Here is a 25,982-nt window from a genome sequence, read left to right on the forward strand (position 1 = left end):
GTGGTGGCTTCTCTTGTTGCGGAGCACAGGCTCTAGGCACGTGGGCTTCAGTAGTTGTGGCTCGCGGGCTCAGTAGTTGTGGCTCATGGGCTTAGTTCTCTGTGGCATGTGGGATCTTCCCGGACCAGGGCTCGAACCCGTGTCCCCTGCATTGGCAGTGGATTCTACTACTGCGCCACCAGAGAAGTCTCGGGGGTTCATATTTTTGAGAACAAGAATCATATACATTATTAATGTTATTGAATTAACATTAATTATGTTAATTGTTAATAGACTTAATTAACAAGTCTACTTTTTTCTCCATTACATATTTCAAATACATATCTTACTTATGGATATAAATATGGGAAGAAGATATCTTCATTTTCTGAATATATTTGTGGCCTTTTTGCCTAGAGAGAGTGGGAACTCTGTGAGATGGTATACAGAACACGATAATTCTCTACGATTTCTAGGGGACTATTATTAAAGGCAGATTTTTACTCACTGAACCCGGTTGCTGGACTAAAGCAGGGCTACCTCTGACAAATTTCATATGGAGTTTCAGAAAATGAACATAAGCCATTTAGTCAGTTGTGTAACATATGTGATTTTCTTTGAGAAGAACTTCTTCAAATGTCAGATTTAGACAGTTGTTCATGATAATACTGCTGAGAATGCACCAAAAAATGGTATTGGCAGAGAATGAATGGAAAAAATCTGCCTTTCTTGGCTAAGATAGAAAATGTCCATGATTAGTCTCATCAGTTTTACAATATCTATTTTTTATATCAACATAAACAATAAATAACCTAAAATTCTATTAGTTTTTATTTACTTTACATTTAATTATTATTCTCAAAATTTGTTACTTATAATATTTCTTGAAACTACTGATTTTGTTTGGGCAGCAGTGTGCCTAACTCATGAGGATAAATCATAATTAATTAAAGCCCTCATGGTGAGCTCATTCCCTTTGTCTCCTACTTGCTTTCCCAGCATTCCATGCAGCCAGTTCTAGCCATGTGACAGTCAAATGAGATGTATGGGCAAACTGGCTGATGGAGCTTCTGGGAAAGGTTCATTGGTACGATGAAGAGACAAACCCTTAGGGAGAGCTCCCTTAAGAGTGTCTTCCTCTCCATGCCTTGAACATGGGTGCAAAGCATATGATGTTTGGTGGTTTATCAACCCTTTTGAGATTGTAGGTAGCATGTTCAAAGACAAAAAGCCAAGATTCTGGAGACAGAAAAGTGGAAAACAGAAAATCCATAAGCCTCACATGGTAATACTGAGCAATACAACCCAGAAACTACCTGCTTATAGGCTTCTTGTTTTATGAAACATTAAATACTTTTATTGCTTAAGCCACGGTTGGTTGGATATTCACTCAAAAAATACTGAACTATTTACACGTTGCTTCTGATGCTTGGGTTATAGCAGTAAATTAGACACACAATCTCCCTATCCTCATAGGGCAGGTGTCGCGTCAGAGAAGACATACAGTAGAAATAAAAGAATAAACATATAATGTGCCAGGTAGCAGTAACAATGAAGGAGAATATAAAGTAAGTTAAGGGCATACAGAATGATGGAGGGAGGCTGATTTATACAGGTTATTCATGGAAGATTTTCTGAGGTGGAATAATTTGAGTAGAGACTTGAATGAAGCGAAAGAGTGAGCCAGGTGAATATCTGGGGGTGTTCTGTTACTTGCAGCTGAGAGTATCACTAACTTACACATCCAATAAGTTTTTTAGTTATTCTTCAAAACAGAGCTCCGATATCATCATTTCTGGGAAGTCTTCCAGGACCTCCCACTCAGTAAAACCAATCCTTTCCTCTTATGGGCTACTTCTGTACCTGCATATGTTGTTATACTCATCATGTTACCTTTCAATTTACTTGCTGATATGGCTTATAAAGTCACCTTCTCTAAACTGTGAGACCCTGAAGGGCAAGATCAGTTCTTAGTCACCACTATATGGCTCCTAGCACTCAGTACCTGCTATACCTAGTAAGCTCCATGTACCTGCAAATAACTACTGACTTGACTAGAACTTCTGTCCTTTGAATGTTCTGGATATAAATGTGTGGTTTTCATTGTAGAGTGATTAAAAGTAGGCACCTACAGTAAAATTTTTGTCAAAGTGTGGTTATTTTTTGTGTTGAAGATATTTGTCTTGCAAGCTGACTACTCTGAGTTAGCATGAATGTGTACAAATTAAATAGTTCACCAAGGCAGAAAATCTTTGGTTTTCATTTAGGAGAGAAGAATATATAAGATGGTCAAGAAGCAACCTGGTTCTCTATCGGGTACATCTGTCTAGTCATATTATGCCCTTGGTCTTTTGAAAAGGCGTTCAAAAAGGTGAGTTTAAGACAACTCACCTAGGTTAGGTTATGACAGTCTTCTGAACATTTTTCAGAAGACTGAAAAATGGTATGGGAGGTAAAGGCTCCTTTTGCTAACTGATCTTGAATGAATTCTCATCTCTGAACCTCCCCTTAGGCAACTCAACTCACACTCATTTCAGCGCAGGGGGAAAGCCTATGACTGACTCAACCCCAAATGAACTGGGTTTAACCATAAAATATGACCTAGCAGATATTATATTTTTAACTTCAAAGGTGAAGAGAAAGAAAAAGGGCATTTGAAGAAACTTATAACATCAGTGAAGGCTTAAAGAAAATAGAAAAGAGTTTGATTTTAGGTACCTGTGTGAAAATTTAATAAAGAGAGGATCAGGAGATATTAAGTGTATTAAATCCCAAGTTTCCCCTTAATATCAAAACAGAAAGAAAAGCACTGGCTTTTATTTACAATCTCAAATAGAATCAAATTCCCTTCCTTTGTGTGTTACATTAACAGACATTACTATTAGTAACTAATATTCATTACTAAGTTTGCTTTCCATTTAAGCCAATCTCTTACCTCTAAAAATCGGAAATGAAAATAATGTTTTTTTAAATCGTAGAGGTATGACAATCTAAATTTATATGCATCACAAAATTTTTCTGAAGGATGGCTTAGAGTTAGCTAGTATATCAATAAATGAAGACTTTGAGGAATCTCTTTCTGAAAATAATTGCTAGATACTTTTTCTTTGAGTGTGCATTTGAAACTTCAAACTCCATTTTCCATGTTTCCTAAGGCAGCAGGTACCATACAGTTCCCACCACAAGCAAAAATGAGCTTTAAAGGGTTCTAGACTAGGTTGTTACATGTAAAATCTTCACAAAGTCTTTACCAGAACATGATTATAACACCAGAAAGAGTTAACAAATAGCTTTGAGGCTAAACTCAGATGAAAAGCTCAGATTCCAGAAAAGTTCATCGGGGCACATGCTAGTTTGCTCAGGATACCCTGGATCCCATCCTAGGTTAGAACAGATCCCAATTTCCAGGACCTTCTCAGACCCACTGCTTCTTTATTGAGACAGGTACATCCTCATCTTCACCCATCCATCACGGTTAGCAAAGCAGCCACCCAGCATCTGGTCTAGAGTAACCCAAGTAAGCCCAGGGACAAAGGTGTACTGGAGAGGTGGTGAGATCTGATTATGTGCATCACGCAAGCTGAGCAGCTGCGGAGGAACGGGATGCACAGACTCGAATGAATGGAAAATATATAATTGTTCTTCGTCATTAAATGGGCTGCTTGGGATAGCAGTTGGAGACACATTTAGGATTTCTGAAAGAGGCAATTTCATACTCATCATACTCATTGTTTGCTACTCTTTCTCTTTTTTTCTTTTTGGTTGAAAAAGCCTTAGCTTTATTCTCTTAACTAGAAGAGTATCTGCCAGCACAAAAGTCAACGAACTCACAGGAGACAAAAGACATTCTTGGTTTGATTGCTCCTAATAAACTTCAGTGCTTCCAGACCACATAATGTCATAGAATTATTTGTAATGCTTCTTTAAAAGGGGGACAGCGTTCAGAAATGAACTGCACATGGTAAGAAGAGCCTCCCAGGGGTTATCCCTGCAAAAATGAGCTGCAAGGCTTTGGGAGTGGCGGTGGTTTCCGGCCATTAGCGTTACTAATCAAGGCCAGCTTTGCATTTATGGGAATCTACACAAATCAGGATGATACATGCTATGTTCACTCAAGCAACCCTGCCTGATTTCTTCAAGGTTATGCTGAAACAAAGCCTTACCCCAATTATCTTGGATTGGAATGCTTCATTATTTTTATATATCCTTGAGAGAGAGATAGAGAGTACATGAAGTAGACACACATCAGGTCCATGGGTCACAAAATCATATTTAGTGCCTCATGCCCACATAAAGCAATTACTGTCAGCTCGTTACTGGAGGAAGCATTAGTGGAGAAAATACAAATCCTAGATAACCTACCAGGTCTTTCTTGCTGCCATAGTTACAGCTGAGGTGAGAGAGAGAGAGACAATGGGAGTGCCAGAAAAGCTCGGGGCTAAGAGGTCTCTTTGGGAAACTTTGAGCAGAGGTGATACATTCAGCTGCCATTCTGCCCTCTTTTTATGCCCATCGCCTTTTTGCCCTGTACCAGGAAGCAAAAATAACATTGCTTTCCCCCCGCAAACTTGTGGTTGACAAACAGAAGGCGTGGAGCTGAGGAAGCCAGGAGAAGATAGCAGAGGAAGTCCTCTGTGAGGTTGGCAGTCACCTGGCAGTCAGAGCCTGGAGGTCTCTGGAGACCGACCACAGGCTTCTAAGTGGAGCCTCTGTACCTTCCTCCTTAGGATGCTTGAGCCACGCCCCAGGCTCTCTGGGCATAGTTTGCCCTTTAGGATCTTGACTGTGTCAACCAACATGGTACAAGCTGTTTAATTACAAATGTTATAACCAATCATTTGCACACATAGGCATTCTTACACTACAGATCCTACAGGTCCTGGGCATTACTACTATTCCTGTCCTTCTGATATAATGAACTCTTTGGGCCAGGCACCTCCCTCCCAGGCCGGGAGCCACAGGAAGAGTAAAGACGACACCACTTCAGGTGATTCCTAATGGCATTGCTTCAGGAAGGGTACATATGTTAACAAGGAAGAAAATCTTAAGTGGTAAAACTACCATGGAATTCCAGACCCTACTGAGCAGCTGGGGGAGATGGAGGAGATACAGAAGTCATAGCAAAGATTAGGGCTCATTGGGAAGGAAAGCTGGGAAATAACCATGGGGAAAGATAGGAAAAAAATCATGAAATTGTATGTTTTAATGAAAAAAATATTTTGGATAAAAATGATTATAAAGAACCAAATTCATATCCTCTGTAAATATGACTTCACAATAAAATTAATGGGGTCTAGGAAGAAGGCATTAACAGCTTTTTGCCTCAGAATGAATTTCTGTGCATTAGAGTGAGAAATCAGGTAAACAGATACAAAAAATCAAATGACAGAGTAAGGAACAATGGAAAATGTAAGGAAATTACGGGCCAGGATTCTTCCTAATATTAAAGAGAGAGACAGAAAGAGAAAAAGAGAGGAAGGAGTGGGGAGGAGGCTCCAAAAAGGTCAGGAAAAATAAAAGGCCAGTGACTGTAAAAGGGAAAATGACTCATAATAACAGGGAAAATTATGAAAAACATAAATATTGACTATAAAATACCAGTGGGCAAGAAAAAAATAAGAGTTAAAGAAATCATTGAAACCGCACATCTCTGATTCATTATTTGTTCTTTAAATTCTTCTGTGAAGCTCATCAGCTAGGAAAGGTACATTATGTAATGCAAGTATAATATTATGATTTCTGGCTTAAAAAGGGGGGTGAAATTAAAGGCATTATTACTTCTCTTCCCTCTTCGAAAACAACAAAAATTGTGAAGCACAAAGGAAAATATCAGATGTAATCAAACAAACAAGCAAACAAAAAAGGCTCCCATTCTTTTACAAACCATGAAGCATACATACATGGGCTAAACTCAGGAAGGATACTGAAAGCTGACAAGTATCTCAAGTCTCAAGCAGGAGCAAAAAGTTTTCGGCTAAAGTAATGTCATAAATGTCTAAAGGGCATATGCAATGAGCCTTTGGTGAGAGTGGCAAGACATACAACTTAAGCTCACAGAGACACAGTTTGACACCACGTAACAGAAGGGGAGGCAGAGCTAAGAGAAATGGTTAATATTGTATTCCTATTTACCTTTGTATTGTGTTATTATTATATTCCTTCTAGCCAAGGAAGACTTCTAGGGTAAGTGACATGCCTATGGAAATTCCAAGGCAGTAAGGGGACTTCCCTGGTTGTCCAGTGGCTATGACTCCACGCTCCCAATGCAGGGGGCCCAGGTTCAATCCCTGGTCAGGGAACTAGATCCCACAGGCTGCAACTAAGAGTTAGCATGCCGCAACTAAAAGATCCTGCATGCTGCAACTAAAAAAAAAAAAGAAGAAGAAGAAGAAGAAAAATTCCAAGGGAGTAAGCCAGTAAAAAGAGTAACAGAAAATATACAGACTTGGATTTTCTAGATAATTCTTTCATGCAGAAAGTTTAGTCTTTACAGTTTATACCAATGGAAATTTTCTCTCAGATGAGTATTCTGATAGAAGGTGTTTGCATTTTATAAGGCAAGTCCAGAGAAGGAAATATCAAATATATTATATAAAGCATTTAACTCTGTTATGTTAAGCAACAGAGTTTGAGAGATTTGGTAGATGGCTTCAATCTGAGCATCTATCTAGGTTTTCAGAGGGTAAGGATGAGGAATGAACAGAGAAGTGTGACCAGATTATACTACTCTCCTTGTGTTGTTCTCAAGAGCTGAGGGTTACTTCATCCAAGAAAACACAATTCAGTACATAGAAAAAGCAATTCAGTGATAGTCTGGGTGTCCACTAACTGGTCTTAGAATAAGCACGTAGAGGTTTCTGCCAGGTATAAATAAGAGTCATTGGAAGGACTTATTTATTTATTTTTTTAAAGTTCTTTTTTTTTTTTGGCTGAGTTGGGTCTTTGTTGTTGTGTGCGGGCTTTCTCTAGTTGGAGTGCACGGGCTTCTCAGTTTGGTGGCTTCTCTTGTTGTAGAGCATGGGCTCTAGGCACACAGGCTTAGTAGTTGCAGCATGTGGGCTCAGTAGTTGCGGCACACAGGCCCTAGAGTGCATGGGCTTCAGTAGTTGTGGCATGTGGGCTCAGTAGTTGTGGCTCTCAGGATCCAGAGTGCAGGCTCAGTAGTTGTGGTGTACGGGCTTAGTTGCTCTGTGGTATGTGGGATCTTACTGGACCAGGGATCGAACCCATGTCCCCTGCATTGGCAGGCAGATTCTTAACCACTGAGCTACCAGGGAAGTCCTGGAAGGATTTAAAAAACAACTTTCTGACTCTGCCTACAGAGGACCTTGGACTTGGTACATGGGTTTCTATTTTTCCCAGAAATCAGGTGGCCAATGAAAGTTCTGAATTTGAATTAGATAACACACTCTTAATTGTTCTCACAATTTACAAGCATTCTCTCATCCTTCTCCTGGCTATACACAGGTTAAAATCTATAGAATCTCATGGGGCCCCAGCCCTTTCAAGAAACATGGTTTACGTACAGACAATGGATGATGAACAGATCTGTAAAGGAAGTTAAGCTAAGGAGGGAATCTAACTGAAAACAATGAAAATCAACGAAGCCAGAACAGACCCAAGCATTAAGCAGCATTTACTTAAGTGATATTAGCTAATGGCACCGCTGGGTAAGTGAAGAAGTATGAGCTAATACTGACTTCCTCTCCTAAGTTCAAAAATACCAGAATGGTCACAGACCCACGGAACATACATTTCAAGTTTGGGCTGCTTAAGAAACGGTTATGGGTTGAACTGTGTCCCCCTAAAATTCACACGCCGAAGTCCTAACTCCTAGTGTCTCGGAATGTGACCGTATTTGGAGGCAGGGTCTTTAATGAAGCAATTGAGATTGAATGAGTTCATTGAGGGGCTCTGGTCAGTATGACTCGTGTCCTTTTAAGAAGGGGAGATTGGGAGAGGGATACACACAGAGGGAAAACCATGTGAAGACACAAGGAGAAGGAGGCCCTTTACAAGCCAAGGAGAGAGGCCTCAGAAGAAATCAACCCTGCAGACACCTGGATCTCAGACTTCCAACATCCAGAACCATGAGAAAATAAATTTCTGCTGTTTAAGCTACTCAGTCTGTGGTGCTTTGTTATGGCAGCCCCAATACGGAAGCCTATAATGAGCCCTTTTTTCCCTCTTAGAAGTCTGATATAAGACCCAAGTTTCTTTTGTGGTTAAATGCTTTTTTACATCATACTCACAATCCCAACAGGAAAGGCCAATACAGCCAGCATCCAGTCCCGGAGAGAGATGAGCTTCTTGAGCTGCCTCTCTTGTTCTTGGCTCCCACTTCCTCTAGTCAGAAGACTGGAAAGATCAGTCAGCACACAGATGCCAAAAAAGACAGCTTGGATAACCTGGAGGGAGACAATGATTGGTATTAGTCAATGAGATTGAAAGAAACCCAAGCTGTAGGGCAGCAAACAAGCTACACCTTTGCAACATGACACAGGGTAAAAGAGGATCAGAAGCACATTTTAAGAGCTAGCCCTGCAAATAGAAAAAGAGTCAGACATTTACAACTTGCTATCATAGGTGAGAAAATTCATCTTAAAAACACTGCTTCCATTTTTGCACACCTAAGGACAAATGCAAAACATGCATGGACAGAAGGCGGTATCAGTTCTCAAATGACATGTCCCTTATTTTAAAACATCACATCCGTGGTTTAGTAATATTGACTAGTGTGATTTAACAAACATCTAAAAAGTGCAAAGAAAAAGACTTAAAAAAGATCAATAGGGCTTCCCTGGTGGCGCAGTGGTTAAGACTCCGCCTGCCAATGCAGGGGACACAGGTTTGAGCCCTGGTCCGGGAAGATCTCACATGCCGCAGAGCAACTAAGCCCATGCACCACAACTACTGAGCCTGCGCTCTAGAGCCCGCGAGCCACAACTACTGAGCTCACGTGCCACAACTACTGAAGCCCATGCACCTAGAGCCCGTGCTCCACACGAGAGAAGTCACCTCAATGAGGAGCCCGCACACCGCAACGAACAGTAGCCCCGGCTCGCTGCAACTAGAGAAAGCCCGCATGCAGCAACGAAGACCCAACACAGCCAAAAATAAATAAATAAAATAAATACATTAAAAAAAAGATCAATAATAAACGAGACAGTTTAGTCTGAATGTGAAGAAACCTTCCTATGATTTAATCTCTTAGAGTCAAAATTTTTTCTACCGAAGGAAGTGGTAGAAAGCTTCTAGTCCTTGAGTCATAGAGAAATCAACTGAACGCAATAATCAAGACTGAAATGGAGCAATTTTCTGTTGTCAAACTTGAACTAAATGACCTCCTTCTCAGGTTTTCAATCTTTATGAAATAAAATCTGTCCAAAGTAATGTAAACTTAGATACCCACACCATTTTCCCCAAAAATGTAAAACAACCGCTTGTACCTTCCCCAATCAATTACAAATTAAATTACTGACATCAGCTATGTTTACTTGGACTATCACAGAGAGAGAACATTGAAACGCTAGAGCCCAGTTATTTGTGAAATTCCTAAAGTGGGGGTAAAAGTATTGATGATCCCTAGCCTCGAGTGAAGGCAGGCAGCATACTGTAATACAGCTTGGCAGATGATAATTCAAATTATGGAAAGGGCAGAAAATATATTCCCTAGGCTCAAAATCATACCCATTTAGCACCGAGAATAGATTCAGGGGAATTTTTCTGATTTCATTTACAAGAAATAATTTACTGATGATTTATTTGTAAAAGATACAACTTTACTCATTATGTTTAGCAAACATAACAAAATAATTTTTTTAGTGAATTACCATCTTGGCAGTGGAACAAATCTGTGAAAGCTCTGTTCCTCACTGAGGCACAGAACAAAAGGAAGAAGGACCCTCAAAATTATCCTCAGCAAAGCACTGACATACTCAGATTGTTAATCACTCTGTTTAAACTCTTATCTTAGACACATTGAAAATTCCCAGTAATGGAGATTCCACCACCAGGTTTAGTCAAATAAACAAAAATCCTGCAGTATTTTTTACGTATAATACACCAGGCTCTTCTGAACTCAACAAATCCTGCTATTATTAGTCATTCTTAGTCAGAGTAATGTTCTATTCTTCTTCATAATTTAGCCTACCTTTTGCCTTCAATGATTTAAGGGTTCTTGCTTCTCTACAACTAGAAAAACCAGAGGAGAAGTTAAGACTGCCACGTTGAGCATGGCACAATTAAAGTGTTGGCAAGAATCATGCTGTGATGACCAGAAATGATTTAAATGACTCAGAGAATAATTTCCTACTTGGGAAAATTTTCCATAGCACATCTTATGACTTTAGATGTTAGATCTTTATGCCAACCCTAATGGGGGTTGAGAAATTGGAGTGGCCATACTGGGGAATAATAATCTCTATGACAATCTGGCAGTGAATATATTAAAACGTGTCCTACCTGATTGATAACCAGGGAAATGCAAATTTAGATAGCATTTCTCATCCATGTAACTACTCACAATTTAATTCTGAGAGTACCAAGTATTATAAGGATGGAGAATAACCAGAATCCTTATGGTGGGAGCGCAAATTGGGAAAACCATTTTGAAGAACAATTGGCAATATCTAGTAATTTAAAGATGCATATACTCTTTTATCTAGTGACTTCACTATGAAGTCACATTTACATGAAAGTTAATTTTAACATTCATTGCTTCAGAAAAATGACACAATCTAAATATCTCTTAATAGTTGACTAGATAAATAAATCATGCTATAGTCACACAATGGAATTCTAAGCACACATCAATTTTTTATTCTCACAACAAAACACTAAACAAACAAAAAAGGAAACAAAAAATGCTGCATATTGACACCATTAACATAGATTTCAAAAAGTGCAAAGATAAATTTAAAGATGCATGTATATGAAGTAAAATATGAAGAAACACATGGAATTAATAACAGTAAATTTAGGTACCTCTACAAGGAGGATAAGATTGAGGAAAGGACACAAGGGCCTAAACTATATCAGTATTTTATTTCTTAAGTTGATTATTGGGTATACAGAAGTGCAATCAAATGCTGAAAATCTGTGAAAAAGAGGAAATCTTGAAAGTCACTACAGAAAAAGACATCATGTACAGAAAAGTAAAGACAAAAATTATCTCAGATAATCTTCTTGTATAAAACAACACAAGCCAGAAAACAGTAAAATGATATCTTTAAAGTGCTTAAGGGGGAAAAACTGTCAAAGGTGAAAGACATTTTCAGACAAATAGAAGCTGAGAGAATTCATTGCCAATAGCCTTTCACTATAAGAAATGTAAAAGGAATTGAGAATATGATACCAAATATAACTTCAAATCTATACTAAGCAATGACAGTTGCTAAAATAGTAAATATGTGGATAACTATAAAAGATTTCTCTGCGAATTTGTTTTAATTTTTAAAAGATATTGACTATTTAAAGCAAAAATATAACAATATATTGTGAGGTCTTAAACACATTTAGAAATAAAATTATGACTACAATAGTACAAAAGACAAAAAGGTAGAAATGGAAGACATACTGCTGTTGAATTCTTAGTTACATATAAGGTGGTATAATATTATTTGGCAGAAGACAGTGATAAGTTAAAGATGCATATAGTAAACCCTAGAGCAACCACTAAAACAATAAAATGGAGATCTTTAGCTAATGTGTTGGTTGTCTGTGTGGCAAAACAAATTACCACAGACTTAGCAGCTTAAAACACCAATTTCTTAGGTTACAGTTCTTTAGGTCAGAAGTCCAGGTGGATTAGTCTGGCTTCTATGCTCAGGGTTCCACAATACCAAACTCATCGTGTTGGCCAAGTAGGGCTCTTATTTCAAGGTTCAAGGAAAGGATCTACTTCCAAGCTCATTCTGATTGTTGGTAGAATCCAGTTCTTTTAGACTATAAAACTGAGGTTCATGTTCCCTTGTTAGTTCTTAGACAGAGTCACTCTCAGCTCCTTGTGTCTGCTCTCCAATCTTTGTATGATGCCTCCCTCCATATTCAAATCCAACAACAGAATATCAAATACTCTTTATGCTTCAGATCTCTCTGACTCTTCTGCTTTCCTCTTCTGGCCTGAAAAAGCTTTCTGATTTTAAGGGTTCATGTGATAAGATCAGGCCCACATGGATAATGTCTCTTTCTTAAGGTCAACTGTGCATATATCATAGTGTAATCAGAGGAGTTACAGCTCTTTCATTGACAGGTTCCCAGGATTACAGTGGGACATCTTTCAGGGTCAATTTAGAAATTCTTTCTATCACAGCTAATAAACCAATACTGGAAATAAAATGGAATACTAACAATACCAAAGTAGTCCAAAAGAAGTCAGAAATTGGGAAAAAGGAACAAAGAACAGATGACACAGAGAAAAAAATAAGATATCAGACTTTAATCCAACAATACCTATAATTACATTAAATACAAATGTTTTAAACTCTCCAATTAAAAGGCAGAGATTGACAGATTGCATTTAAAAAGCAAACAGCACTTCAAGTGTTAAGGTACAGATTTGTTAAAAGGTAAATGAATATGAATGCTAATCATAAGAAAGATGGAATAGCTATACTAATATCAAAAAGTAGGTTTCAAGATAAAGAATATTACCGGAAATAAAGAAGAACATTTCATAATGATAAAGGGATCAATTCACTAAGAAGGCATAATGATCTTAAATGTGTAATACTGTAGCTGAGCCTCAAAACAGAGGAAGCAAAAACTTATTTAAGAAGGGTTTAAATTACTCAATAAGTGTTTGTTAAATAAATAAATGATTCACTGGTTCTTGGGAAACAGACACTTTTATGAAGATTTAAAATGCAAATGAAAGGGGAGAAACAATCTCATATTCTAGAAGAGAAAAACAAAAGAAGTTCTGCAAATATAAATGTAATAGTCTGAACAACATTTTGCCAAATTTAGAAGATTAATGGTATTATGAAATCTTATACTTCTCTACAGCTGATTCCTTTTCTTACTCTTTTTATCCACTGGTGTCATCTAACACAGCAGTCCCCTCACTATTACCTGGTGGCTACCCTGTCACTGTCTGTAGGTCTCTCCACTGGCTCTCCCCTGCTTATGACCACAGTATGGCCGCCATGCCTGAACTGCCGTGGAAGACTTCCCCAAAGTGAGTATGTGGAAATCAAAGAAAGGAGGTACCCAAAACAATTTTCACCTGATTTCCAAACATCAGGAGACAGAGAGAGAATTGTTGGGTTTTGTTAGGGTTGTTTTTTGTTTGTTTGTTTTTGTTTTTGTTTTTTTTAACTCACACTGGCTAATCCTCAAAATGTAATACCTAAAAATGATGGAACAGGCCATCATTCCCTGCAGAGAAGCAAGGATTGACTTTTGGTTATTTGCTAGTTTAAGAAGCAGTTAGCCAAAACTGTTAAACCATTTTAGATTTCTTCTACTTTGTTAAAATTTGATTTGAGCTGACAGCTAACAAATCACATTAGAGACATTTTACTCTATTGCCTATATATATATCATGTTGTCCATTGTAACTTAAAAGTCATTAAGTTAAGAATGTAAAAGTTACATGGAGATGCACAAGTGAATCTTATGTAGGATTACCTTGAAGCATTATTCGGCTCCAGCCATTCTGCAGAGCTGGCATTTCCAAACCATCAACCCAGCATGACACACATATACACCACCTGGCTTTGAGTTCTTAGCAGGCTGGTTGCTCCTATTATTTTGTATCATCATGTGTAGAAATGAAGTGGTCAAATGTACCATACCTCTCCAAGAAATATAAATAGAAATCTATCAGAATGAAAAAAAAAAATCCCAGGATATTTTTGAGTCATTCTAGCATTTGCTCCTCTAGAATGTTCTCTACTGTTTAATTCACTCTGCATCTTCTCTCCGCCCCCTCAATTCTCCCTGTCAGAAATCACAACTTGTTTACTGAGTCATTTTAGGTTTAGGTTCATTTCTACAAGTGTGGAAATGTACCAAAATTCCATTCATATCTTTATCTTTTTTACATGAGTGGTTTTTATTAAATTAATTTAACATTATTTTCCTTTTTTCTCTGGAATGCACTAAACTATTACAATTCTGTTTGTACTAGAGGGCAAATTCATTAGATCTCTAACATTTATTCCCAAACATATATGATATAGTTTATCCAGAATGGGTTTTATTTCATTTCACTAGGTCATCTTCGATATCCTCATTTATATGTGATTGTACCACAGCTATAGTCTATATATCAAGTTATGTCATTACTTCAGTTGCTAATTTTTATATTTCAGCCTACTTGGCCAAACTCAGGCAAGAACTAAGGATGCACTAAAATAAGAAAAGCAGCACCTTAAGTAAGAAATGGAATCACTATTTGTATGAATTTTTAAAGACAGTACAGCTGTCTTGACCTTTGGGAGTAAGATTTCCAGTAACTTGTATCTATCTTGAACTGCGTTTTGATTATATTGTACTTTCATAAGATTAATGCAAAGAGTACCACAGTGTTTGTTTTGAAGATTTTGCTTATTTTAAAGTTAATTTTAGACACGGCAGACAGGAAACAAGAAGGCAGAACTCTGAGGGGTGGCAATGAAATTGGAGTGACGTGGATCATGGAATGAAGGAAAACTGTGGAGAGAACAGATGGGAAGAAGGCAGTGAGATTTATAGGTGTCATAAGGGAAGGCCTAGAGGAGTCCTCTGTATGAGGAAAGAGCATGAATTAAAGGGGAGATGATACAGAAGAAATGAAAAATCTATCTAAACTCTTCTGTAATTAGTGTACAATATTATGTATAGTAAACGTACATGTAATCTAGGAAAGAATAGTAGAATAGAAAGAAAGAAAGAGAGAGAGAGAGAGGGAGGGAGGAAGGAAGAAAAGAAAAGAAAAGAGAAGAAAAGAAAGGTGACCCATGCCCATGTAACATACATGGATGTCTTGTATCTGTGTAATTTCTCCTATGCAGAAGGGTGAATAACACATTTGGAAAAATGGTGTGAGTTGGAGGTCTTCCTGTATCTCACACAGTCATATATCATGTGGTACTGTATAGCATAAACAGTTATTTTATTTTCAGTTCATAAAAATTTCAATGCAGTTCTTGCCTAAAAGCAATCCATGGCAATTCGTGTGTTCAATGAAGAGTGAATTTGACTGAAGGAGTTAAACACCATGTTGAAAGAATACAACAGCTACAAAATAGCAATACCATAACACACAATCTTCTAAGGGACTCCCCCTCCATTCCACAAATGTCTTACTTTTTAATAGTGCACAACTCCTTCTTATTATCAAGATCAAGAGTGAATCCCAAACGTATTTCAACACCAAGGGGCAGTGACTCAGTATGAAATCAGATGAGTGCATTCTGCAAGGATTCTTTTGCATTTGCTTCCAGTGCCTTCCTTGCCTGGGACATCTGAACATCTGTGGCAATTCTACAGTATAGAGTCCATCAGTTATACGGAAGCCGTGATCAGTTACATGTTTGAACGTTACTCTGTAGAGAAATAAATGCATTTAAAAGTACCACAAGTTCTCTCTGCCTCCTTCATCCACTGAGACTATACCCATCAGATGTACTGCCTGGTGAATTTTCCATTACTACCCTTGGAGAGAGTTAGCCTGAACAAGACAATATGGTTCTCCCACTCTAATGACTGTAACTTTATTTTTCTAAATCTGCCATTTAAGTGATGTGCTTTAAGCCCAAGCATTTTCAAGGAATCTTCACCACAAACATTTCTGAGGAGATGGACTCATTGCATCATCAAGCCCGTGGTTTTCAGAATGTGATTTAGAGTCCTTGCCCATGTACACAGACATTTACCTCATACTGCTCTATCTCATTACTGAAAATCGATGAAGTCAGCCATAAGTCACCACTGGCTAGCAATCCATTCAGACAGTCAGAAAGAAAAATAAGCTTTTCAGTCAGAAATAATGCACTTAGATAAGCAGCTTTGGAAAGGAAAGCTTTTCCACAAAATTCGTTACAATATCACAGAATCATTTTCAATATCTAAGTAGCAAGGAGAACAGTCATCTAAAGAAAACATTTGGATGTGCTTCACAAAGTGATGGGTGCAATCATGCCATGTTCCAGCACCATCCTGATAAGAGTACTGCAGGGATCTTTCCAGAGATTCCATTCTAATCTGCAAATACGACAGAAAATTTCCCTCGGGTGTTTTCACGGCGCTACACTGACATTAGAAGTTACTCAAAACTTTTATAGGCTTAAAGATTTTTTTCAGCTATTAGTATTAGCATGAATCCTTTCAAATACTGAATTAAACACACCATTGATTTATTTAACAAATATTTATTGATTACTACATACAAAACACTTAGTAAACTACTAACGCAGACTATTAAATGATCGTACATTGTGCGGCAAACGTGAATGTACTTAGAAGTGTCTAACCTCTAACTTAGTGGCACCTGCGTTTGCTAAGTGCACAGTAACAGTGGTGAACAGTTATTTAAAGAAAAAAATGTTGTAACTTTAATAACACAAATCTGTTCTGAAGTGCATTAAATTTTCTAACACTGTAAAATCTATTTTCTCTGACTAAATTTTTACTTGTGGTAACAATTTACTGCAGCAGAAGATGATTTAAGTGCCAAACATAATCATTAGTTAAAGAGTTAGATAAATCTGAAACCTAAATAAAAAAGGACGTGAATTAAGGCCAAATCAGATCTTAAGTGATAAGTTGACATAGAATCATAACCCATGCACAATCTATATTTAACAAACAAAACTATATGTATTAAGAGCATATACATCTGCAGGTAAAGTTGTATTAATAAAGTCGATTAGAAAAACATGGCCCCTGTCCATAGACGTTTCTATTTTAATATTTATGAATCTATTGATTTTGGTCTAACATTGAGTCTACATAAAGACTATGTCTGCATAATTGTAGATAAATACTTGGCAGGGAACTGAATGGTTAAAATACTTATGAAAGCAGTTCCCTGTTTCTAGATGCTGCCTTCTGCCTTCAGAAACAGGGTCTTCCACACAAAGCTTTTGGATGGGCTCTGAAAGGTCTCACTCCCTAACAGATAATATTTTCTATTTTTAACTCAAACCGGCCATTGTTCTACCACGTTAATTTGTTTAATATATCATTTTGAAGTTTACTGGTGCAGAGCCTAAAAGGTATAAGATGAACCATTCTTTTCATTTCTATTCTCCACTAGTTCATCTATGACTCCATAATATTTTACCTCTAGATTAAGAGTATTTATAAAATCCCAGGGTTCTTATAGTTTGAGAAAGTATGAAGCTAGTGCTGGAAGGGTCCTACCACCAATCAACTCAAGTGCCAATATAAAATCTCAGAAAAAATGAAAGGTCCCTAAGACATTTTATAATTACATTAATGATACAGAAAAGTCTGATAATATCAATTGTGGAAGATGATGTGGAACAATGCTAGAGGGAGTACATTTTGGTTCAATCACTTTGGAAAATAGTGGCATTATCTAGTAAAGTTGAGGATGCATATACCTATGAATGGTCTTATGTATGTCTCCTGGTACCTAGAGTATACAACATGGAATGGGATTGGAGTTCTAGGTATATGCTTCTGTCCTTTAGACGAGTATGAAATTTTAAAAAGTTAGAAGTGGTACTGTTATTTATGACATTAGGAAACTAAGAAATACATTACAGTTCTCAATTACTTAGGTAACAAAGTAAATATGACCATTACTTTCTTCACAAAGTTATCACCTTATGTTTCTATTGAGAAACAAGCTATTCTTATAGCTTTAAAATAGTTGACCCTTGAACAACATGGGTTTGAACTGCCCAGGTCCATTTACATACGGATTTTTTTCAGTAGTAAATACTACATACTACATGATCTGCAGTTGGGTGAATCCACAGATGAGGAACCTTGGATACAAAGGGCTGACTATAAAGTTATACATGGGTGTTTCTATTGCATGGGGGTCAGCGCCCCTAACTCCTACCTTATTCAAGGGTCAACTGTAACTTAATGGACATAATTTTGAGTCATAACTAAATTGTAACATGATTTTCTTGTACTTTAAAAACTGGTGACATTTAGAACACTGGATGTGTAAGTTTATGCTAGGTTTTAGATTTTTCATTGACTTTTTTAAAGTAGGGTAAGTTTAATATAAAGAATGATTAGGCTATCATAGGAGAGTAAGTATTAGATGTAAACAGAATGCTAGAGGGTGCCCCAGGGCTCAGGGAGAGTACCCAAGGAAAGAAGAACTTGGAAGAAGTCCCCTCCCCAAGGATGGGCTTCAGACTAGAGAAGGTGTGTTTGCAGCCAGTTGGATGGTGGAGAAATTCTCCACCAAGAAGCAGCCTTCCCAGGGAAAGGGGGCCTCTGCTGATGGGCAGGTGCACAAGAGTTGAGTGACCACTGTGGGCAGGAGACCTGGTGCAGGTGGTGCTCTTGTTGGAAGAGCTGCAGGGACTACACGTTCCCTGCCTGTGGCTGGGGCAGAACGATACTGAATGTCCTTCTACCCACACAGCTGACCACTGGGGCAGCAGCTGGAAGCAGTAAGTGAAGCCCCATCCTCCTGCAATGTTCCTTCAGTGCCCTTTACTGAGAAAGCTCAACATTATCCTCAATGTGAAGGAGAAATGCTTAAAAAGTTACAGAAGAGCAGGTATTATAGGGTGAATTTGGAGCCGAGAGACAATAGAGACCTCATTTAATTCACCATGACTTCCCTGATATTTAATAGCGTTGCTGACAATATTTTAGTTATTCTAATGAAATGCTACGAATGAGGGAAGGACATTTGTTTTTAATTATTCAGATAGACGGTCTGACCTATCTATTGACTTTGGGTCATTTAATTATTTTATGCCACCTTCTATAGATAGTACATCAGGAAAACTGATGGAGATATTATTGTAACATTTTAAATATGATGCAACATTCAAAGTGGTCAAATTTGCTACTAATTTGTGGTACTTGTGTTCGATAGAGAAGGCTGAAGTGAAAGACCAGAACTAAAATTTGCATGCATATTGAAAATTAACCAATCTCTATCATACCTTTCCTATTCATATCTGAATTGTTTATAATAACAAAAATAAATAAAACAACCCAAATGTGCACAGACTCAACCATGGATAAACAGAGATATTAAAAAAATAATATACAGCAGTGAAAATAAATTACCTAGAGTTACATATATCAACACAGATGATTGCACAAGCATAACACTGAACAATAAAAGCAAATCTTAGAAGACTGAAAAAGTATCACACTATTTAGATAAAGTTCTAAAAGAAATGGAAAAAAAAAAAAACAAACCCCGCAATATTAGACCAGGGACACACATGTGGTAAAACTGTAAGGAAAAGCAAGACAAGAATAACAATAAAATGCTACCTAGAGCAAGTTAGAGTCTCCCTCTCCCTACCCCAATCTGCATTTCAGGTCACCTTTTATTTTTTTTTTTGCCACTTGATTCAAGTGTAATGCAATCATCATTAGTGTTGCTATTTTATAAATGCCTGACTTTCTTGTAGGCACATGGCGGCAGGGTTAGGTTTTAGTTCAATGTTGTATCCCTAGAGACTGGCACAACAGCTGGGGTGTAGTATTAACACACATTTACTAATTACAGAATTAACGACAGTGGCAAAGACAGCTGAGTGGAGAGAGAGGGGACCTGACTTGGGGCTGGTAGAAGGATGGCCTGGAAATGCTGGGGGCCTTGTAAAGAAGGAGATCACACAGCTATATTTCAACTGAGCTGCACTGTTTTATTACAGGTGTCCCCCGCTCTCCGAAAGTAGAGTGTTCGTATGAACCTCTCATAAGCTGAAAAGGGTAAAGCAGAGAAGCAATTACCTTAGGACACGTCTTGCTAACAGATGCACAAAATAAACTGACATAAAGCACAGATGCTCACAGACACAGTTCAAAGCTATGGTGGCTTGATGCTGTGATACTGAATGTATTTCCAGGGAAAGAAGCTTGGCAATGCCATTCTCACTGCTCAGGAGAATCTATAATAACTCACTGTAAAACAAATGCTGAACGCTCTTTCCACTTTCTATCTTTTTTTTTTTCCATAAAAGTGAAAGTCCTCTATGGATTTCTTTCAGTTATGGAAAACAGGTACTTTCATAAAAGCCAAGTGGTGTACAGTGAGCTCTGGAAAATCGGGGGGTACCTGCATTTGCTTCCGGTCGTGCTCAGTGCCCCAGTCACGGGGCACGCAAACGGACCTAATGGGTATGAGCGTCGGCGGGGCAAACCCACAAGGTTTGTGAGGGTGTCCGGAGCTGAATAACTAAAGAGCTAGATCACAGGGTTTAGAGTGGTTAGAGAAAAACAGGGGAGTGATACAGCATGAGCTTTTATTTGGGGGCGGGGGGGACGAGTCACAGGTCCGGTAGGAGTGAACAAGTTGAATGATGGCAAGTTGAATGATGGCAGGCTGTGATCCAAGAATGAGCTAGAGGTCAAGCTGTTCTCAATGACCACGAGACCCAGGGATGGCCGTGGCAAGAAGATCCTGGGTGGTTATGATAAGTGTCAGGGGAGTTGAGGAGAAAAAAAGTACTGTGAGGAGGGAATTTCATGTACTGAGGTGATTGTAAATGTCTGGGACAAAGAAAAATTAAAAAAGAAATTGGAACCAAAATGCGCAGAAGCATAGGTTCTAAAAAAATATCAGAGATAATTTAGAAAACTATCAATTAAGTATATCAATCTAAAATATATGTTTATAAAACAGTGAATAGCAACTGAGTGCCTTGCAGCAATAGAAATACAAGCAATGGCATTCTTCCTTTCAGTTACATTAAAGTAATACATCTTTTGACTCTGTCACATTTCTGTTCTCATAAACATACAAAGTGTGTGTTTAAAAGCTAATAAATAGTAAAAACCCATCAGTAGCCAAGGCTGTACACGGACAGAACAAAAAAAAATAATGAATATATACCCCATAAAGGGGTAAAGGTAGTCTCATCACTTTTATTGTGGATGGGATAATGAAGGAAAATCCAAAATCTTCTGGAGTTCCAACAGGTATTAATAAAAATACGCAGTTCTTCTTCTATAAACAGTATTCATCTGGAAACTTCTCCCGACAGATTCTAATTCAGTACCACCCATTAAGAAATCAAAATAAATTTAAAAGTATAAAATCAAGGAGAAACAGCCTAAGAGTTCTAAACTCTCAGAAAACAGAAAATGCATATTTTATGTTGCTTCATAAGGTACATTAACTTTGAAAGCTAGCAATAATTTCCTCACCAGAATAACAAATAAATGAAAATCATCTGTTGTTGGTTAGAAATCAGAAAGTATACTAAATTTTATATCAGGAAGCACACTAAAATTTATACCAAACTTTAAAGATAGCTGGGAAAAACAACTTTATGAAAAACTGTCCTGTCCAGGGTATAGTATACTAAATTTAGTATATAAAAAAAAAAAACTGTTTATAAATTTCTAAGTGATTCCAAATAAGATTTTTCTGGATGTAGTTTTTAAAAATCAGAACCATTAACAATAACTTTATTTGAAATAATTACCACGGGGCTTTAGAAAAATCAAATGCTTACTTATGCTTTCTACGAGTTAAGATGTGAACAGTGCAGCCTTCGACCACTTGCTAGTGAGAAAGCCCTAGCTGCGGACCACACTGGAGCTGATCCTAAGAAAGTGCCTTAATAGCTTCTCCAAATAACTAGTAGTGATATTTTAATGGCAACTTTGGTAGGTAAAGAAGGAAGAGAAGGAGAGAGGGAAGGAGGAAGGGAAAAAAAGGGAAAGGAAGATACGTTAAATGATCTTTGGGAGAAAAGCTTTATGTAATGTTATCTTAGTCCATCTGGGCTCTATAATAGAAATATCATACACTGGGTGGCTTATAAACTATGAAATTTATTTCTTACAGTTCTGGAAGCTGGGAAGTCCAAGATCAAGGTGCTGGCAGATTTGGTGTCTGGTGAAGACCTGCTTTCTGGTTCATAGATGGTTGTCTTTTTTTATTTTTTTTAAAATATTTATTTATTTATTTATTTTTTAAACATCTTTGTTGGAGTATAATTGCTTTACAATGGTGTGTTAGTTTCTGCTTTATAACAAAGTGAATCAGCTATACATATGTATATCCCCATATCTCCTCACTCTTGCGTCTCCCTCCCACCCTCCCTATCCCACCCCTCTAGGTGGCCACAAAGCACCGAGCTGATCTCCCTGTGTTATGTGGCTGCTTCCCAGTAGCTATCTATTTTACATTTGGTTTTGCTGCATCCTTACATGGCAGAAGGGTCAAGAGACCTCTGTGGGGTCTCTTTTATAAGGGCACTAATCTCATTCACTAGGGCTCCATTACCATGACCTAATCACCCCAAAGATTCCACCTCTTAATACCATCACCTTGAGGGTTATGATTTCAACATATGAATTTCGGGGGAGGGGGACACAAAAATTTAGTCCATAGAAAACGTAAAGTTGTAGTATGCTCACACATTCTGAAGGAAAAAATACATATACGCTTCATTCTTAATATTACATGGATGTTCAACTTACAGTCAATAACTCTCTTGATCAGAATGCAGCAGCTGAAGGTTGATGTTTCAAACTGGTAAATGAGAGAAGAAATCACAGACATATGGTGGGCAAATAACAGCTAATCTAGCCATCTTTTCTATTGTGACTGACATCAGATGCTAGAACTGAATTGAAAATCGTATCTACAGGTGTTCATCAAATTATGTCAAATTTATAGATTGACCACGAGGAAGCTTATGTATAGTATATATAACATCTGCTTTGGCTATTTAAAAAAAAATCTAATACTGATTTTGAGCCCAGGACAGAATATATTTTTGTGACAACAAAATATTATGAATGAAATCTCCCCAAATGCAGAATCAGAAAAATCTTTCTTTTTAGTGGCCTTCTTTTCCTTTGTTATGCTGTGATTGTGCTAATCACACCAAGCAGTGCACTGAATAGGGTTTACAGGTAGGGACGAAGGCCTCTGCCCAAGACTCTTTATCTAGGTAGAAGCCTCAAATCCCAAACACTGGAGGAAGAAGGGATAAGCCACTTAGATAACTAAGTCCAAAGTGTTCATAAGCTACTGCAAACACATAACTGTTTTCCCCTTTATCTTAAGTGAAGGCTCCACAGTTTTGCAAAGCCTACCTTCCTCTGGGAGTATAGGAAGCGTAGTGCTTCAGTGCTATTCTCTTCCATCCACAGTATATGCATCTATTATGATCAGGACCAGCTGCCTGTGCGCTTTTGGATTAGTGGTTGTTACCCATGCACAGAAGTGGATTTTACTCCACTTAACTCAAGTATCGCTCTAGAGATGGATACATCTTGAGAGGGCAGCATATTATGAAAATTATTCCATACTTTTGAATTGCTTTGTCGTCAAAAATCTTTGATTTAAAGATATATGTGGCAAAGTTTATGACATGTTTGATATTTAAATTGAGCACATATGGGCAAAAATCTAAGTTGCTCTGGTAGCCGGAATGCTCCCAGACATGAGCTTAGAAATGTGTTACTAAGTGATGAAGAGAAAGTACTATGACAATTCTTTCTTTGGAACACTCTCCAGAAGCTCCATATAGGAGTGGCATTGGCAATGTTTTTCTTTAGGTCTCTCAATTCCCTCTTTGTTGTAAAACTCTTAATAGGATATTATGATTTAGTTACTTATTAACACTACCAAATCATAAGGCAATAAATGATAGGTCTTGGGGTTATGCCACTAAATTAATTCCTTTGTTTAATTCATTTTTATTTTTTATGTTATTGTAATAAGAACACTTAACATGAGATCTACCCTCTTACCAATTTTAAGTGTACCACACAGTATTATTAATTACAGGCACAATGTTGTAAAAAAGGTCTCTAGAATTCATTCACCTTCCATAACTGAAACTTCATACCCGTTGATTAGCAACTCCTCATTTCCCCCTCTGCCCACCACCTAGCAACCACCATTCTACTCTCTTTTATGAATTTGATTATTTTAGATACCTTGTATAAGTGGAATCATGCAGTATTTGTCCTTCTGTGACTGGCTTATTTCACTTAGCATAATGTGTCAAGCTACTAAACTAAGGTCTTTAAATTGAATAAATATAGTCAACATGTGAAAAGGCTCTCTACAGATACATAATGACAAAAGCATGTTTACACAAACCATTTTCTGGAAGGTGTCTTTTATATAGAAAAATTGGCCCCTGTCTTAAGTCCAATCAACAGGTCTGTCTTACCTTAATGTTGAAAGCATATTGTAAATAATGTATACATCGATTTTAGTAATATTATAATCTCTGTGGACCCAAATTCCTCTGGTGTTTTTCCAAATCACGTAGTAAATATAGAGATTGAGATGACTATTTCTACTTGAACATTATCATGAAACATTCTGCACAGGGCTGCATGTAACCAGCTCCAGTGATGCCCAAATTATCTTTGTGCCTGAATCAATCTCTGATAGGAAAATTCTTTAAATTTTTCATGTCATGAGGACAACATTTAGAAATAATGTGTGTGTGTGTGTGTGTGTGTGTGTGTGTGTGTGTGTGTGTTTGGTAGTCACCACAATTGAACAGGTTGTAAAGGCTATACATGAAATATACTCCAGTCAAATTTTGCACCCAAAATCATGATATACTGCATTTTTCCAAAAGCGTGTTATAGTAATATAATGATCATCTATATGGTAGTCTACAACGTGTAATGTGCTTTTATATAGTTGCTATGCAAGTTGGCCTTTCCCCCTTTCCCACTGGATATTCCTTCTCAGTCTCTTTGCTAGTTCCTCCCAAACTTCTCAACCTCTAAACTCTGTGTACCCCAGGGCTCAGATATTGGACTTCTTCTCTTTTCCAGCCACATTCACTACATTGGAGATCTGATCCAGTCTCCTGACTTTGAATACCATCTCTGTGATAAGGACTCCCATCCCCATTTACATCTCTATCCCAGACCTCTCCCTTGAAGTCCAACTATCTATTCAACATCCTCATTTGAATGTTTCAAATAGGCATCTCAAACTTCACAGGTCCAACATCAAACTCCTTGTGTTCTCCAACAAATATGCTCCTCCCACAGTCATCCTCATCTCCATGGATGGCAACTTTGACTTCATAGTAACGCAGCCCCCAAGCTCTGCTCATGCAATTCATTAGCAAATCCTGATGGCTCTATTTTAAAAAATCATCTCCAGAGTCTGACACTTTGTACCACTTCTAGTGCTACCTCCACGGTCCGTGTCACCACCAACTCTCCCCTAGATTGTTGGAAAAGCTCCCATCTGACCACCTTGCTTTTCTGCCTTTCTCCACTCTATTCTACACAGCAACCAGAATGAGGTTGTGAAAAGTCAGATCATGTCAGTCTGCTCAAAGTCCTTCAAAAGCTTCCTATCTCATGTGCAGTAAAAGCCAAAGTCCTCAATAGCATGTTCCACAAGGCCCTCCCCTGTCTCCTGCCACTGGCCCCCTCCCTCACCCTGCTCCAGCCCCAGTGCTCTCCTCTTTGGAGCCTCTAAACTTGCTGTTTCCTTGAACTACTTACTCACTGTCTTCATTCAAACATTAGCTTGCAGTGAGGCCTTCCCTGTAACTCTCTGTAAAATGTCCACCCCTCCTCCCCAGTGACACTCCCTAGCTCTCTTCTCTGCCTTTTCTTTTTCTTTACAAGAAGCATTTTTTTATATCCTCCCCTTTCTCTCACTAGAATCTGATATCCCTGAAGGTTGGGATTTGTTGTATATGTTATTCCCTGGCGCTCAATAAATACTTGCCAAATGAATGAATGAATAATCAAATTTTAACTCTTTTTGTCTTCTTGCTTAGAATACAGTGGCCTGGCCTGCTCAAAATCATTCAACCAGTATGTTTTGCAGGCTGACTGTGAACCCAGGTCTTTTGATGGAAAGCTCATCCTCTTTCTACCAATGC

General features: G+C 37.9%; 1 protein-coding gene across 1 annotated transcript in view; it reads right to left on the reverse strand.

Moving 5' to 3' along the window:
• The window catches only part of AIG1 (androgen induced 1), a 230,374-nt gene that overhangs the window by 159,044 nt on the left and 45,348 nt on the right, over window positions 1-25,982 (reverse strand). The window contains 1 exon segment of the mRNA XM_068550808.1: window positions 8,232-8,387. Within this exon segment, the coding sequence (XP_068406909.1) occupies window positions 8,232-8,387 (156 nt within the window).

The sequence above is a fragment of the Eschrichtius robustus genome, chromosome 9 (assembly GCF_028021215.1).
Source record: "Eschrichtius robustus isolate mEscRob2 chromosome 9, mEscRob2.pri, whole genome shotgun sequence".
In the NCBI taxonomy this organism is placed as follows: domain Eukaryota; kingdom Metazoa; phylum Chordata; class Mammalia; order Artiodactyla; family Eschrichtiidae; genus Eschrichtius; species Eschrichtius robustus.